Genomic DNA, 14,706 nt, shown 5'->3' on the forward strand with positions numbered 1-14,706 from the left:
GAAAATATCGTACAGTGCACCGTAACTAGAATTCGAATAATAAGTGCTTGGGTATCCTGTTGAGCGTCTTATTGTTGTACCATACCGAGTAGAGATCTTGACCAGTATCTTCTTCTTATCGCTCAACTACATCAATAGGAGTTTCTTGCACAACTTGAGTATCAACATAATGATTTCTCTCCAACCCAAGCATCTCCTCCGAGTCATCCTTGGGAGTCAGCAAATTCTTGCGAAGAACCAAAGTCTCACGGTTATCATCATAAAGCACCTCACCAACTTCTTCCTCGTCATATACTAGATCGCTTTTTGCCTCAGTCTCATCTTCCATGTGTTCCTCAATCAATAAATTGTTGCCCTTTTGATTCACAAATTTCCTATAATTGATTGCTTTGTGTCCTTATTTATCGTGACGAACACATATGATACGTGGTTTAGGATCAACCTGTGATGACGCCTGGATAAAATGCGAATCCCGATGATGAGCTGGCTAAGTGTTTTGATTTCCCTTAATCATTGGGTTCCGATTCTATGGCTTTTCACCAACTATGACACATTGGAAACTTACATCCTGCCTTAATGTATGTAGCCGTTGAAACAGGGTTTGTCTCGTAAGCGTCGCAATTGCTCTCACTATGTGGATGCTTACTCTCTGAGTTTAATGGCAGTCAATTTCACTTTGACACGATCGTGTACTCCTTATAATCTAAAATTCTCTCTACTTCAATAAGTCAATCACTGAATTCCTCGGTCTCTAGCCTACTAGAAAACTCAAGAAGATTAACTGAAAACTCGATATCTCCATATCGTTCCTCTCGACCATGACTTTCATGACTGTGATAAGAGTTTTCAAAAGTGGAAGTAGAATTAATATAAGAAAACTTACGACCATTAAGATTTCACACCGCTGGACACTGAGTTAATTCTGCAATTTATCCCTGTACATCTTCAAGTATCTCTTCTTGAGTTTTAGGATTACAATCATGGTGCAAGGATTCCTCAGTGAGAGCCTGTCTGTCATGGCCATCATCATGACCACGACGACCATCCATGAAATCTAAAAGCTTTGATACCACCTGATGCCAAGTAGAATAGTGATTATCCTATGGACAGTATTAATTCTGTTGGTTTAAACAGGAACATCAGAAATAATCTTCTAAAACCTATTGATTCAGAAAAATATAAGGAAATAAGAAAAAGGAAATAAACGGCACAACCAAAATTATTATTCATAAAAAAAACTAATTTCAACATCAACTAAATAATTATTTAAATAGCATAAAACCCTAAAAAGCATGAAACTAACAAAACAAACTCTAAAAGACAAAAGTTAAGTTGTTTGGCGATTCAGCCCACTTGAGCCATGGTGGTTCCATACGGTTGTGTCAGTTGGCACAGCCTGGTTGTGCCTTGGGGCACAATTGTGCCAGGGAGCAGGGCTAAGCCATGTTCCCTGCCAGAACACTATGGCTTGCTTCATCAAAAAGCAGAATGCAACATGACTATGTCAGAGGACACAACTTGACCGTGTTGTCTATTGGAAAGCTTGATTTCATCTCACCAGGACTCATAATGAAACATGTACAGGCCTGTTGGTGCAAGATGCACTAAGATCTTGCCTAGAGTTTCGATGTTTGATAATACACCTAGGTCTGGTCAGTTTGACTAAGGGGTTGATCCAAACAGGACTTGATGTTTGGATGTGTGGAAGTGAGTGCAGTCTAGTTAGATGACTAGCGAGAAGTCCTAGTCAGTTAGACTAGGCAGTGGAACTCCTAATCTAGATGATCGGGCAAGGGAAGTCCTGATAAGTGAAGCTAGGCAAGAGAAAGTCCTAGTTGTAGGCTAGGCAAAGGGAAAGTCTTGGTTTGGAGGATCAGGCGAAAGTCTTGGCATAGTCGAAGCACTAGGTGAAGTCTGGGCTGGTCTGGAGGACCGAGTCGCAGCAGAAGTCTGGGCTGGTCTGGGTGACCGAGTCGCAGCAGAAGTCTGGGCTGATCTGGAGGATCGAGTCGCAGCAGAAGTCTGGGTTGGTTAGAGAGAACCAAACCGCAACACAAATCCTAGGGGCTGAGGACAGAGCCGAGCAAAAGTCCAACAAGTCAGGAGGACTTGGTTGGCAAAGGTAAATTCTCCAGAGTGGAGTGGGTTAGGACGCGTTCCCGGAGTGGAACAGTAGGCGTCAGACTAACCTAGGATTTTGGTAGAAATCTGAAGTTAAACCCACAAGGTAAGGCTTAGGATTGTTTGTATATTTACATGTTTGTCTTGCAGGAACCAGGAGATGGAAGCAAGATGGAGAAAATATAAGTGAAGCAAACAAAGTAAAGCCAAACCAACCAGTCTAGAGGTTCCAATCGACTGTAACTGGAACCCAATCGACTGAAGGTACAGTCGATTGAACTTGTAACTCCAGTCGACTGGAAAGTGGATAAACGAGCGGAAAAAAGGTTTATCTGCCATGTCGACTCAGATCAGCTTGGAGTCGACTCAGGAGCAGTATAAAAGGAGGTGAACGTGCAGAAACAAGATCATTCAAGCCATAAACTTCCCTCTTCATATAGAAGTGTTTTGGAACGCGATCGAGGCCAGACGCTTGCAACCAGGAAAGATCCAGGAGGAGTGCGCGGCGCTCGGACTTCTAGATCGGCGATAAGTGTTTGTTTTCTTTAATTACTATCTTTATATTATTTTTTTATTTCTTGGACTGTAAGACGGGTTTCTCTACCTCCGAAGGTTCGAAAAGGAGACCACTAGTGGACGGGCGCCTCCCGTACTTAGGCCTTGGACGTACTAACCCTGGGGGGTTAGGAACCAAGTAAATCCGCTTGTCCTTTGTGTTTGTTTTTAATATTCCGCTGCTTAGTTTTTGATAGAATTGAATGAACGAGAAAAAACTACACGTGCTATTCACCCCCCCCCCCCCCCCCCCCCCCCCCCATCTAGTGCATACAAGATCCTACAAGGCCAAGAGACACAAATTGGCTGTGTTTACTGGATGTCTCAGTTGCTCTTGCATCAAGAATATAATCCACATGCCCACTCTTATGCTCTGCTTACCATGAGGTGTGGATTAAAGAGGGAAAAGAATACCTACGGAAACAAAATCATTCGAACTGAGGAAGAGAAAGAAAAGAGAAGGAAGAGAAAGGAAAAGAATCCCGCATAATGCCTACGAATGCAAATAAAAAAACCAACATGAGCGCCAGAACCGAATAGTAACACCTCCTCCCTCCTCTCCTCTCCTCTCCCTTCATTGTGAACTAAGAGACAAAGAGAGAGAGAAAAAAAAAGAAAAGGAGAGGAGAGGGAGAAGAAGGCGACGAAGAGAAGGAAGGGAACAAATCTGATCCCAACCTGAGCGGCCAGAACCGAACAGTAACCATTACAATCTCCTTCAATCCATCTGCGTCCAATACCTCGTTGTCTAGAAAGAAGTATTGCAGCTTGCCTCTTACCGTCAACGATGTTGACAAGCTCTGCCCATCGGTGGAGGCCTTGGGTACTTGCCCTGTTCCGGCCAATACATCGTAGATGATTAAGCCACTGGTTCACAAATTGCTGACATGCATGCTCCTCGAAGATAGTCGCTCGGAGAGATAAAGATGTTATATTTGAGATGTGTCCTAAGGCAATCGCCTTACAGTTATACTATTTATTAAATAAATAGAAATTTACTATGTAAGTGCATAGTTACCATATGTTTGATTGGATCTTAAACTTATTTACTGAATGCCCACAATACAATTCATAGCATGAGAGAATTTATGATTGGATCACAACTTGTGAGCATCTCTACATGTGCAATTATGAATGTATTAAAATTATCCTTAGTTAATGAATTGATGAATGTGGACGTCATTGATTTTGTTGAGACTAGCATGTTTTAAATTCTTTGGTTTGTCAAACAGTTGTTCTCACTAGCTGGAGACATTGGATGTTGAGAGTTAAGCATGGATGCTAGTTAAAGGTAACTAGTTCATTGGAATGACCTGCCGTGAGACTTCATATGGTTTAATACATATGTTAGTGAAGATCTTAGTGCAGCTTAAGTATGAGTTTCCTTTGACTTGTGGTTCAAGTCACATTGGTCATGGAGGCTTATACTTTGACATCTTAAGTAAACATTTCCAAGGAGATGTGGACCAAGATGATTGAGTATAAGTCGAAGTGTTTGAAGGTGTTTGAATAGCCCATAGAGGATTCATCGCTCTTTGTAAAAAGAGACATATACCATGCAGTCGTTTGTTAGGATTGTTACTGAAAGTTTTTGGCCAAAGCATCACATGTCAAGAGTATAGCACTCTTGGACACATGGACAAGTAACTTGAATCTACAGGATAAAAAAGTAAGCTTGGGCTAGGTGTGACGTAGTCAGCCTAGTGGGGAGTGACACATGTAGTCCATATCCCGAACTAAGTAGATATAAGAAGGTGAAAGAAACGAAACACGTTTTATTATAGCTGCTGAAGAGTTTAGAAATGATTTTGGAATCAATCATTGATTTTCCGATCAATTGAGGATCATGATGTATTACTATATGTCACTCATGATTGTTCCACAATTAATGGTTAATTACGGATGACCAACATAACCGGGAACCTGTTGGATCACACGCACTACAAATTTCTCTAAAGGACTTAAAATGGATTTGAGAATTTGATTCTTAGTTCGAGAGAAAGAAAGTTTCGTTAGACCAGACAAAGGGTAAAATAAATTAAATTAGTTTGGTTTATGATAGAAGATATTTTGGCAAAACAAAAGTGATGAGGGGCTTCATCTTATGAAGATGAAATGAACAAAACTGATTTGAATCAAATCGGAGGTCGTTTGATTATTGAATCAAACAATTTAGTTTTGAACCAAATTAAACCAAACTTGGTTTGGTTCGAACCAAACTCACGTTAATCGGTATACGAGTTCTGGTTGGGTTTTAGATTGGACCTAAAATCCAATAAGATGTTACATAAGATATGATATTGTAAAGGAATGAACGGTTGGCATTAAACCCTAATGGTTAGGATCAATTACAACAATTCAAACCTTAAAACCCATTAAATCGATTTGCTACAGTGCCCAATCCGGTTTGCTACAGTAATCGGACCGGTTCACTATAGTAAATCCTAAATCTAAATCCGGTCTGATTTTGTTTCTTTTCTTCCTCCGATTCATGCTCGCATGCCTGCAAGACTTCTTCTCACAGTGCAATTCCACCGAAACATCCATCGTGATCTTCTCGTGATCCCACATCCGACGGTGAGGAGATCACGATGATCAAGATTTAAGGAGGCCAAGCATCGAGGAAGAGGCAGACAAGTTGAAAACCCTAGCAATGTTTTCCCTTCTTTCCCTCTCTTCCTTGTTCGTCGCCGCTGGAGCTTGATCGGGATCCTTCCGCCCTCAGCCAACCACAGGAGAGAATGCTCTGCTGAAGGACAAGTCGAAGCCCTAGCGCCACAATCTTCCTTCTCCTTTGTCGTTGTTCACCATCGCCAAACCACTCTGCTCAACTAGATTGCCACCTCTGGAGTGCTCAACGTAGGTGTTGCTGTTGCTGGACTGCGCTACCACGGTCGAAGGAGTTGCTATCGCCGTCGGACTGCTCGTCGAAGGAGTTGCTGGTGTTAGGACCGTGGGTAGCCATCGAGGTTTCATTGCCGGAAGACCATGTGCCTATGGTTATTTTTCATACTTTTTCAGAAAGTGTTCTGGTCATTCCTTTTCCTTACTCTATAACTATCCAAGAATTTAATTGTCGGCGATAGTTAGAAAGCCCCAAAAATAAACGCGACATGTGTTGTTGTATATTTTCGATATTATGGTTTATGTGCGTAGGGTATACATACATTTTTTATTACTTTTATTGCATATCTTTATGTATTTCATGATGATACTCTGTGTTTGTCACATCCTTTATTCGTGCATTAGGTATATTTTCTCTATTTCCTAGTTTGAAGAATTGCTCTCATATTTGTGCATTTGTAGGATGGAATTTGGAGCAAAATAAGGTGAAACGGAGAAAGAACAAAAGAAGGCAAAGCAAGGTTGTGCCTACAAGGCACGACCGTGCTTCATCCATCTAAGCCAAGTCAGCAGTCGTGTCCATGAGACACGGCCGTGCCAACCTTACAGAAGACCAACTGCTCTAGGCCGTGCCACAAAACACGATCGTGCTTCGTCACCAGAGCCAATCAGACCAAGAGCCGTGCCTACAAGGCACGATCGTGTCCCTATACTAGAAGCCCTACTAGTTGGAGCCGTGCCTCTTTCCAGATCGAAGCTAGCCACGGGATGTGCCTACAAGGCACGACCATGCCTATTTTCCAGAACAAGACCTGATTAAGACCGTGCTTATTAGGCACAACCGTGCGATGGAATGCTTGAGGCATGCTTCTTGGGCCGTGCCATAAGGCACGACCGTGTCATGTTTGGGCATATATAAACCTCTCTAAAAACCCCTGAAAAGAGGGGAGCCCTTGGAGGTGAATCAAGGACACCATAGCCGCTATCCGAAGAAGATTTCAGCGATCTATCCATCCGTTGAGGACTACTCTGCCGATTCCATCCACCGTCGACGAGGAGACTGCAAGTCAAGGAAGATTGTACCCATTGATAAGTCTTTTGCCCTTTTTCTCTTTCAGATTTAGAAGCAAGATGAACTACTTTCTTCTTCTTTGTATTGTATTTCCTCCGTCATGGCGTAGATCTCTAGATTCTAGGATGTAGGAGGAATCGAGATGTAAATGGATGATTGTAATCTATGGATTTGTTATTTGCCATGTTCAAGGATTTGATTATGCTTTGCTATATGAATTTGTATCTTGCATTTATTTGATGATATGTTTGTGAAGGCTTAATTTCATATGGATGAGAGTGAACTATAGTTTAATGAAAATATTAGGATCGTATGACCAGGGTGCCTTGTGACAAAAGGTGAACCTTTATTCGGACTTTCCGAGGAGATTCTTAGACTGTAATGAATTCTCATTAGAGATAACTAACGGTTATTGATTACTAGGAAGAGGTCCTTAATTGGGTACTCGATGACAAAGAGTAGGATACCAGTAGTATTGCTAGAGTGCTTGATGACAGCGGGAGAGCTATAGAACCAGACTATCTAGGTATCATCTCGGACTAGTAGTCGTAACATTAGAGGAGTCATGATTTAATTCTGATAAGTCCTGATGAGGTCTAATTGGATATCTTGGTTAGAATCTCTGCATTGGTATAATCATTGAGGAATGGTAAGGAATCCATGATCAATCAACCATAATCTCGAGGAATCTGAAATCCTAGGATCGTTTCCCAATCCTGTCATTTAGCTGATTTTCCTTTGATTGAGGTTTAGGTACTTGACTTCTCTCTCTCTTCCCCCATCACCTAAAACTCGTATGTTCGCAACTCTTTTTGTGCAAGTTTAGTGATTAAATTTCATATGGTCCCTGTGGTTCGATATCTTTTATTACTTGACAACACCTGTACTCTTGCGGGAGCCTATCAAGTTTTTGACGCCGTTGCCGGGGACCGTGCGCTATTTGTCATTAGACTTTTACATTTAGAGTCTTTCCACTACATACTTGCTTCCATTTAATTCTTAATTTTTCTTTCTATTGGTACAATTCTTTGCAGATTTTTTCCTTCTTCTAGAAGTATAATAACATTATCTTTTGTTGTGCATGCGTAGGTCCAAACAAGTGGAGTTTCCTTTTGATCAGAAATTGAAAGAACTTACCGAAGGAGGCTTCAATCTCAAAGATTAGACCTACAAGAACATACACCAGAAATCATGACTAACAAATCTTTGAAGGATTATGCTGCACCTCATGCGAGAGGAATGTCATCCTGCATCGCCTTACCAAATATAGAAGCAAATAATTTTGAGATCAAACCTGGTTTTATTTCCATGATCCAACAAAATCAATTTGGAGGCGGACCGAACGAAGACCCCAACCTACATTTGGAAAACTTCTCAGATAATTGCAGCACAATGAGAATCCATGGGGTTGGTTTTGATATTGTCAGACTCATGCTATTCAGGTTCTCACTCAGGGATAGGGCAAAATCTTGGTACTACTCTCTACCGCCAAACAGTATCACTACTTGGGAACAATGTGAACAAGTTTTTCTCAATAAATTTTATCCCCCAAGTAAGACAGCCCACATGCGGAATATGATATCAAGCTTCATGCAAATAGATGGTGAATCCTTATTTGAAGCTTGGGATAGATTTAAAGGGATGTTGAGACAATGTCCACACCACGGACTGGAAAAATGGCTAGTCATTCACACCTTTTACAATAGAATCAACTATCAGACAAAGGTATATTTAGATTCTGCTGCAGGAGGTGCATTGATGAATAAAATCTTAGAGGAAGCCAAAGATTTAATTGAAAGTGTGGCTCTCAACCATCACCAGTGGGCTAATGAGAGAGGTAATAATCCAAAAACTCCTGGGAAGTATGAAGTGGACACTCTTACTCTTTTGACTGCAAAGATGGAAGCCCTCAATAAGAGATTTGATAATATAAATGTCAGCAAGGTTAATATGGTATCTTCATCATGTGAGATTTGTGAGGATTCTAGTCATACTAAGGAGATGTGCCAAGTGGGAGCACTTCAAGCTCAGATTGCTCAATATGAACAATGTGATGCCATTGGTACATTCAATCAGAGGAACAACCCGTACTCAAATTCTTATAATCCGGGTTGGAGGAATCATCCAAACTTCTCGTATCGCAACAACCAAGGGTCATCCTATCAAGCTGCACCGAAGCAAAGTGAAGAGATGTCAGACACCCAGAGAATTCTTGAAGAACAAAGAACAGAGAGGAACAACTTCAAGGTGACATGGGTAAGATCAATGAAAAATTAGATGACCATGATAAGAGGTTGAAGATGCAAGAAACGCAAATAGCTCAGCTTAGTTCTTCCCTTTCATCTAGACAAGTGGGTGCACTCCTAGGAAAATCAGATTTCAACCCTATGGAGCATTGTAAAGCTATTGAGCTGAGGAGTGGACGGATCTTGAAGGGTAAGGAACCTCAAGAGACCGCTCCTTTGGAGGGTATTACATGCATGACAACCGCCAAGCAACCTCCTTCCTCTACACTGATTGTTGAAGATGAATTGGAGGAAGTTGAGACCGCTACGCCCACTGAGGAACCATCAAAGAAAACACTAGTGCGTAATATACCTTTCCCTCAAAGGCTCATGTACAAACAAAGAGATGATGAGTTTGAGAAATTATATAACAGAGTCAAAGACATCACTTTGGACATTCCTCTTCTCGACGCTCTTGTCGAGATGCCTAAATTTGCCAAGTTCATCAAGCGGCTCATGTCCACTAAGAATATAACTGAGGCCAAGCATACTGTGGCGCTAACAGAAGAAGTCAGTGTAATAATTTTCAACAACAAACTTCCTTTGAAACTCAAGGATCCAAGGATCTTTACCATCCCATGCAAGATAGGTATGATTCTAATTGGTAGAACATTCTGTGATCTCGGAGCGAGCGTCAGTATCATCCCCTACAAAATAGGTGAAAAATATGGATACACAGATCTCAAGCTTACCACCATAGTCATCCAACTAGCAGATCATTTTTGTCGATATCCTATGGGCATAGTGGAGGATGTGTCGATAGAAGTTAGAGGATTCACCATCCCAACCGACTTCGTTGTGCTAGACATGGAAGAAGATCTGTCCATTCCTATCATTTTGGGGAGGTCATTCTTAGCCACTGCTGGGGCAAAAATTGACATAAAAAATCATAAGTTGTCTCTAGAAGTGGGAAGAAAGAAGGTAAAGTTCAACCTCTTGCTAGACTCAAATGCTTACATTCCAGAAAAAGAACGTTGCTGCAGGCTAGATGATATCCAGCCAAAGAAGAAAGTGTTGTACCAATCTATCACATTACCAATGGAAGAACCCGTACTGGCCGGGATAATAAGGAAGCTCTATGAAAAAAAATAAAAATATAAAGTGTCACCCAGGGCTTGGTTATGAGATGTCAACCAATAAGCCCTGTACAATACAGAATAAGAGGTCGAGCTAAAAACTGGAGGTTTTGTGATTACAGTACTACTATTGCAAGATAAAGTTGTTGTATCTTGGGAGATGATTGACGTATTCCATGAGCACTGTGTGCGGGGCAAACTCGTCTTAAAGAGATAGAGTCTAACTCTAATATCGACTTCGCTTAAACGATGTTATATCATCATTTTATCCACACTCAAATTACACTACCTTCATCAACTCCAACTGATATCGCCTAAGTTGCTAGGCCCTCACACAATCCTCCTCAGCGTGCCCTCACCCGCACCAACAGTTGGGACCAGTAAGTTTGTTTTTTTTAGTTTGATAGCTAGTGGGTTGAAGGTCATTTTCTTGAAAAATCATGAAAATAACCATTGGTCAAATATTCAAATTTAAAATTATATTGATTCCTCAAAACAATATAATTAAATTCACCAACACCTCAAGCACCGAAGAATTAGCATGCCATGTTAGTGTGGACGTATACTAACTCAAACATTCGCAAAGGAGGTTTTACCCATTAATAACACTTTATTCGTGTATTAGGTATATTTTCTCTATTTCCTAGTTCAAAGATTTACTCTTGTATTTGTGCATTTGCAGGATGGAATTTAAAGTAAAATAAGGCAAAACAAAGAAAGAACATAAGAAGGCAAAACAGGGTCGTACCTACAAGGCACGACCATGCTTCATCCATCCAAGCTAAGTCAGCAGTCGTGTCCATGAGACACGGCCATGCTAACCTTACAGAAGATCAGCTGCTCCAAGCTGTTCCACAAAACACGGACGTGCTTCATCACCAGAGCCAATCAGACCAGGGGTCGTGCCTACAAGGCACAGCTATGTCCCAAAAGCCCTACTAGTTGGAGTCATGCCTATGAGGCACGACCATGTCTCTTTCTAGATCGAAGCCAACCATGGGCATGACCATGTCTATTTTCTAGAACAAGACGTGTTTAAGGCCGTGCCTATTTGGCATGGTCGTGTAACAGAATTCTTGAGGCGTGCTTCTTGGGCCGTGCCATGAAGCATGGTCGTGTCATGTCTGGGCATATATAAACCTCTCTAAAAAAGCCTGAAAAGGGGGGAGAGCACTTGGAGGTGAATCAAGGACATTATAGCCGCTATCTAGAGAAGATTTCAGTAATCTGTCCATCTGTTGAGGACTGCTCTGCCGATTCCATCCACTGTCGACGAGGAGACTGCAAGTCAAGGAAGATTGTACCCATTGATAAATCTTTTACCCTTTTTCTTTTTCAGGTTTAGGAGCAAGATGAACTACTTTCTCTCTTCTTTGCATTGCATTTCCTCTGTCATAGAGTAGATCTCTAGATTCTAGGATGTAGGAGAAATCGAGATGTAAATGGATGATTGTAATCTATGGATTTGCTATTTGTCATGTTCAAGGATTTGATTATGCTTTGTTATATGGACTTGTGCCTTGCATTTATTTAATGATATGTTTGTGAAGGCTTAATTTCATATGGATGAGAGTGAACTATAGTTTAATGAAAATCTTAAGATCGTGTGATCGAGGTGCCTTGTGACAGAAGGTGAACCTTTAGCCGAACTTTCCAAGGAGATTCTTAGACTGTAATGAATTCTCATGAGAGATAACTAACGGTTATTGATTGCTAGGAAGAGGTCTTTAATTGTGTACTCAGTGATAGAGAGTAGGATATCAGTAGTATTGCTGGAGTGCTCGGTGACAGCGGAAGAGCTATAGAACCAGGCTATCTAGGTATCATCTCAGACTAGTAGTCGTAACATTAGAGGAGTCATGATTATTTCGGAAGGTCCTAACGAGGTCTAATTAGATATCTTGGTTAAAATCTCTGCATTGGTATAATCATTGAGGAATGATAAGGAATCCATGATCAATCAACTATAATCTCGAGGAATCCAAAATCCTAGGATCCTTTCCCAATCCTGTCATTTAGTTGATTTCCCTTTGATTGAGGTTTAGGTACTTGACTTCTCTTTCTCTTCAGCTATCACCTAAAACTCGTATGTTTGCAACTCTTTTTGTATAAAGTTTAGTGATTAAATTTCATAGTCCCTGTGATTCAATATCTTTTATTGCTTGACGACATTCGTACTCTTGCGGGAGTCTATCAAAGGTTTTCTATCATATCAACTATTGTTGTTCGACAGCTAGTACCGAAGACGGTAACACAACTTATGGCTTTGGAAGCTGTCCGAAAGAGCACTTGGCGTGGATCACCAGTAGAGGCGAAACTTCGACAAGGGCAGCTTGATTGATGTTATTCTCACTGAGCGGCATACGCCAAGTACATGTAGAATATTTGTTATTCTGAAAAATTTTAAATTCTAGTCATGTCTTATACCTATTATATTTTATATGCGTGTGTTGCGAGTATCATAATAATTAGAATTAATTGTTATTTTATTTCTATTGTGCACGATTATGATATGTGTAAACACGCATAACGCATCGAGTCGATTCCAACAAAAGAGACCTAAAAAGCACTCAAAAACAGAGTTAGAATAGCGTCCGGGGGAGGGGGGGAGGGGGGAGGGGGTCCCAACATGCCAATTCGATGCTTAAATTCGGTTTTTGCATGAGGAAGGAGAAGTTTAATGACTTGGGGAAATTAGAGTTGATGTGTGCATACCTGTGCCCATAAGTTTGGGCAACCTTTTATAGAGTTAATCTCTAAAATATTAGCATCCATTTAGGAAATATTTCGAGATACTTGTTCCAATTTTAGAAAGATTCTGATCATCCATATCTTTTGGGGATATTTTTCTACTTTTCTGGAAGAAATAGTCTTAGGCTCCCCTGATTGCGCGGGCCCACTAACTCCTAAGATTAAGCAGACTCTGAGGTCGAAACTTGAGGCTGAGATGGCTTTGGCACATGATGTCGAGTGAGCGCCAAGATTAGAACTCGAGGTCGAGACTTGAGGTTGATTCATGAAGTCGAGTCAGTGCCGAGGCTGGAGCTCGAGGTCATAACTCAAAGCCGAGATGAGGTCAGCATGTGATGTCGAGTAAGTGTCGAGACCAAAACTTGAGGTCGAGACTCATGTTCGAGATGGTGTCAGTGCATGATGTTGAGCAATTGTAGAGGTTAGGCTGTAGACCTGATCTTTCTTAATGATTCTTCTCCTTCCTATTTTTTAGCCACGTGATGTTCCATCAGCAACTACATGCTGGTTTCGAGACCCCACCGTATCATAAGCCATCCCAATTAGTTAAAGGAAGCGTAGTTCGACTGACTGGACTATGCTGAGTTGTCGTTTGGACACCATGATGAGGTGTCATCGCTCTGCCACATCACAATCATATCCAATTAGTTTAGTCGAAGAAGGCAAAGTTAGCGAACTCGGCGCTCGATGTTCTAAGCCTGTCATTACGTAAAGTTAGTGAGCTCAGGCTCAGTGCTTCGGGCCTGTCATAAGGCAAATTCAACGAGCTCAGGGCTCGGTGTTCCAGGTCTGTCGTAAAGCAAAGTCAGTGAGCTTGAGGCTCAGTGTTCTAAGTCTGTCAAAAGGCAAAGCCAGCGACTTTGGAGCTCGATACTCCAAAATTACGAACTCAAAGCTTGGCGCTCAATGTTTCAGACCTGTCGTAAGGTAAAGTCACGAGTTCGGGGCTCGGTGTTCCAAGCCTATCGTAAGGCAAAGTCAGCGAGCTCGGGGCTCGGTGCTCTAGGCCAGTAGTAAGGCAAAGTTGCGAGCTCAAGGCTCAGTGCTCTAGGCTTGTCATAAGGCAAAGTCATGATCTCGGAGTTCGGTGTTCTAGGCCTGTCATAAGGCAAAGTTAACGAGCTCGGTGCTCCAGGTCTGTCATAATACAGAGTCAATGAGCTTGGGGTTTGGGGCTTGGTACTCCAGGCATGTCATAAGACAAAGTCGTGAGCTTGGGCCTGGTGCTCCAGGCCTGTCGTAAGGTAAAGTCACGAGCTTGAGGCTCGGTGTTCTGGACATGTCCTAAGGCAAAGTCAGCAAGCTCAAGGCTCGGTGTTCCAGGCCTGTTGTAAGGTAAAGTCAGCGAGCTCGGGACTTAGTGCTCCAGGCCTATCGTAAGGCAAACTCGCGAGCTCGGGGCTCGATGCTCCAAGCTTATCGTAAGGTAAAGTTGTGAGCTCGAAGCTCGGTGTTTCAAGTATGTCATAAAGTAAAGTCAATGAGATGGGGGCTTGGTGCTCTAAGTCTATCGTAAGACAAAGTCACGAGATCAAGGCTCGATACTCCAGGCCTGTCATAAGACAAATTCGAGAGCTCGAGGTTTAGTATTTCAGGCCTATCATAAGGAAAAGTCAGTGAGTTTGGGGCTCGGTGCTACAGGGCTATCGTAAGGTAAAGTCAGCGAGCTTAAAGCTTCATGCTCTAGGCCTATTGTAAGGCAAAGTCGCAAGCTGATGCCAAGGTCAAGATAAGGTCAGCACGTGATGTCAAGCCGATGTCGAGGCTGGAACTCAAAATTGAGACTCGAAGCCGAGATGAGGTTGGCATGTGATGGCGAGAGGGTGCAGAAGTTAGGCACTAGACCTTAAGGACGACTATCATCAGGACCTGAGGGGTGTAGGTTTATCAATTACCCACCTTTTGAATATTATCTAATCTATTCCTTTCCTTCCTATTTTTCAACCACGTGATGTTCGAATAATAACCACGTGTTAGTCTAGAAACTCCACCGTACCACAAG

General features: G+C 41.9%; 2 protein-coding genes and 1 non-coding gene across 3 annotated transcripts; 2 read left to right on the forward strand and 1 right to left on the reverse strand.

Annotated features, from left to right (window-relative positions):
• Positions 1-7,783: 7,783 nt before the first annotated feature.
• On the forward strand, positions 7,784-8,869 carry LOC141827240 (uncharacterized). Its single transcript, XM_074714471.1, has one exon. It carries the CDS (start codon positions 7,784-7,786, stop codon positions 8,867-8,869), a length of 1,086 nt encoding a protein of 361 aa, XP_074570572.1.
• On the reverse strand, positions 8,157-8,262 carry LOC141828712 (small nucleolar RNA R71). Its single transcript, XR_012601808.1, has one exon. It is a non-coding gene; the product is annotated as a small nucleolar RNA R71 (small nucleolar RNA).
• A 23-nt stretch (positions 8,870-8,892) lies between the features above and the next one.
• LOC141827241 (uncharacterized) lies at positions 8,893-12,294 on the forward strand. The gene is made up of 2 exons (XM_074714472.1): positions 8,893-9,927; positions 12,187-12,294. The coding sequence occupies exons 1-2, from the start codon at positions 8,893-8,895 to the stop codon at positions 12,292-12,294; spliced, it is 1,143 nt and encodes a 380-aa protein (XP_074570573.1).
• Positions 12,295-14,706: the final 2,412 nt, after the last annotated feature.

The sequence above is a fragment of the Curcuma longa genome, chromosome 4 (genome assembly GCF_044706935.1).
Source record: "Curcuma longa cultivar G26 ecotype Majalengka, Jawa Barat chromosome 4, ITB_CL_G26_1.1, whole genome shotgun sequence".
NCBI classification, from domain to species: domain Eukaryota; kingdom Viridiplantae; phylum Streptophyta; class Magnoliopsida; order Zingiberales; family Zingiberaceae; genus Curcuma; species Curcuma longa.

Excerpts from the sequence above, each read along its gene's own strand:
- LOC141827240 (XM_074714471.1), top strand. The coding sequence starts at position 7,784 with ATGACTAACAAATCTTTGAAGGATTATGCTGCACCTCATGCGAGAGGA.
- LOC141827241 (XM_074714472.1), top strand. The coding sequence starts at position 8,893 with ATGCAAGAAACGCAAATAGCTCAGCTTAGTTCTTCCCTTTCATCTAGA. Across the intron at positions 9,928-12,186 it reads CATTACCAATGGAAGAACCC|CTAGTACCGAAGACGGTAAC; the intron begins GTACTGGCCGGG and ends GTTGTTCGACAG.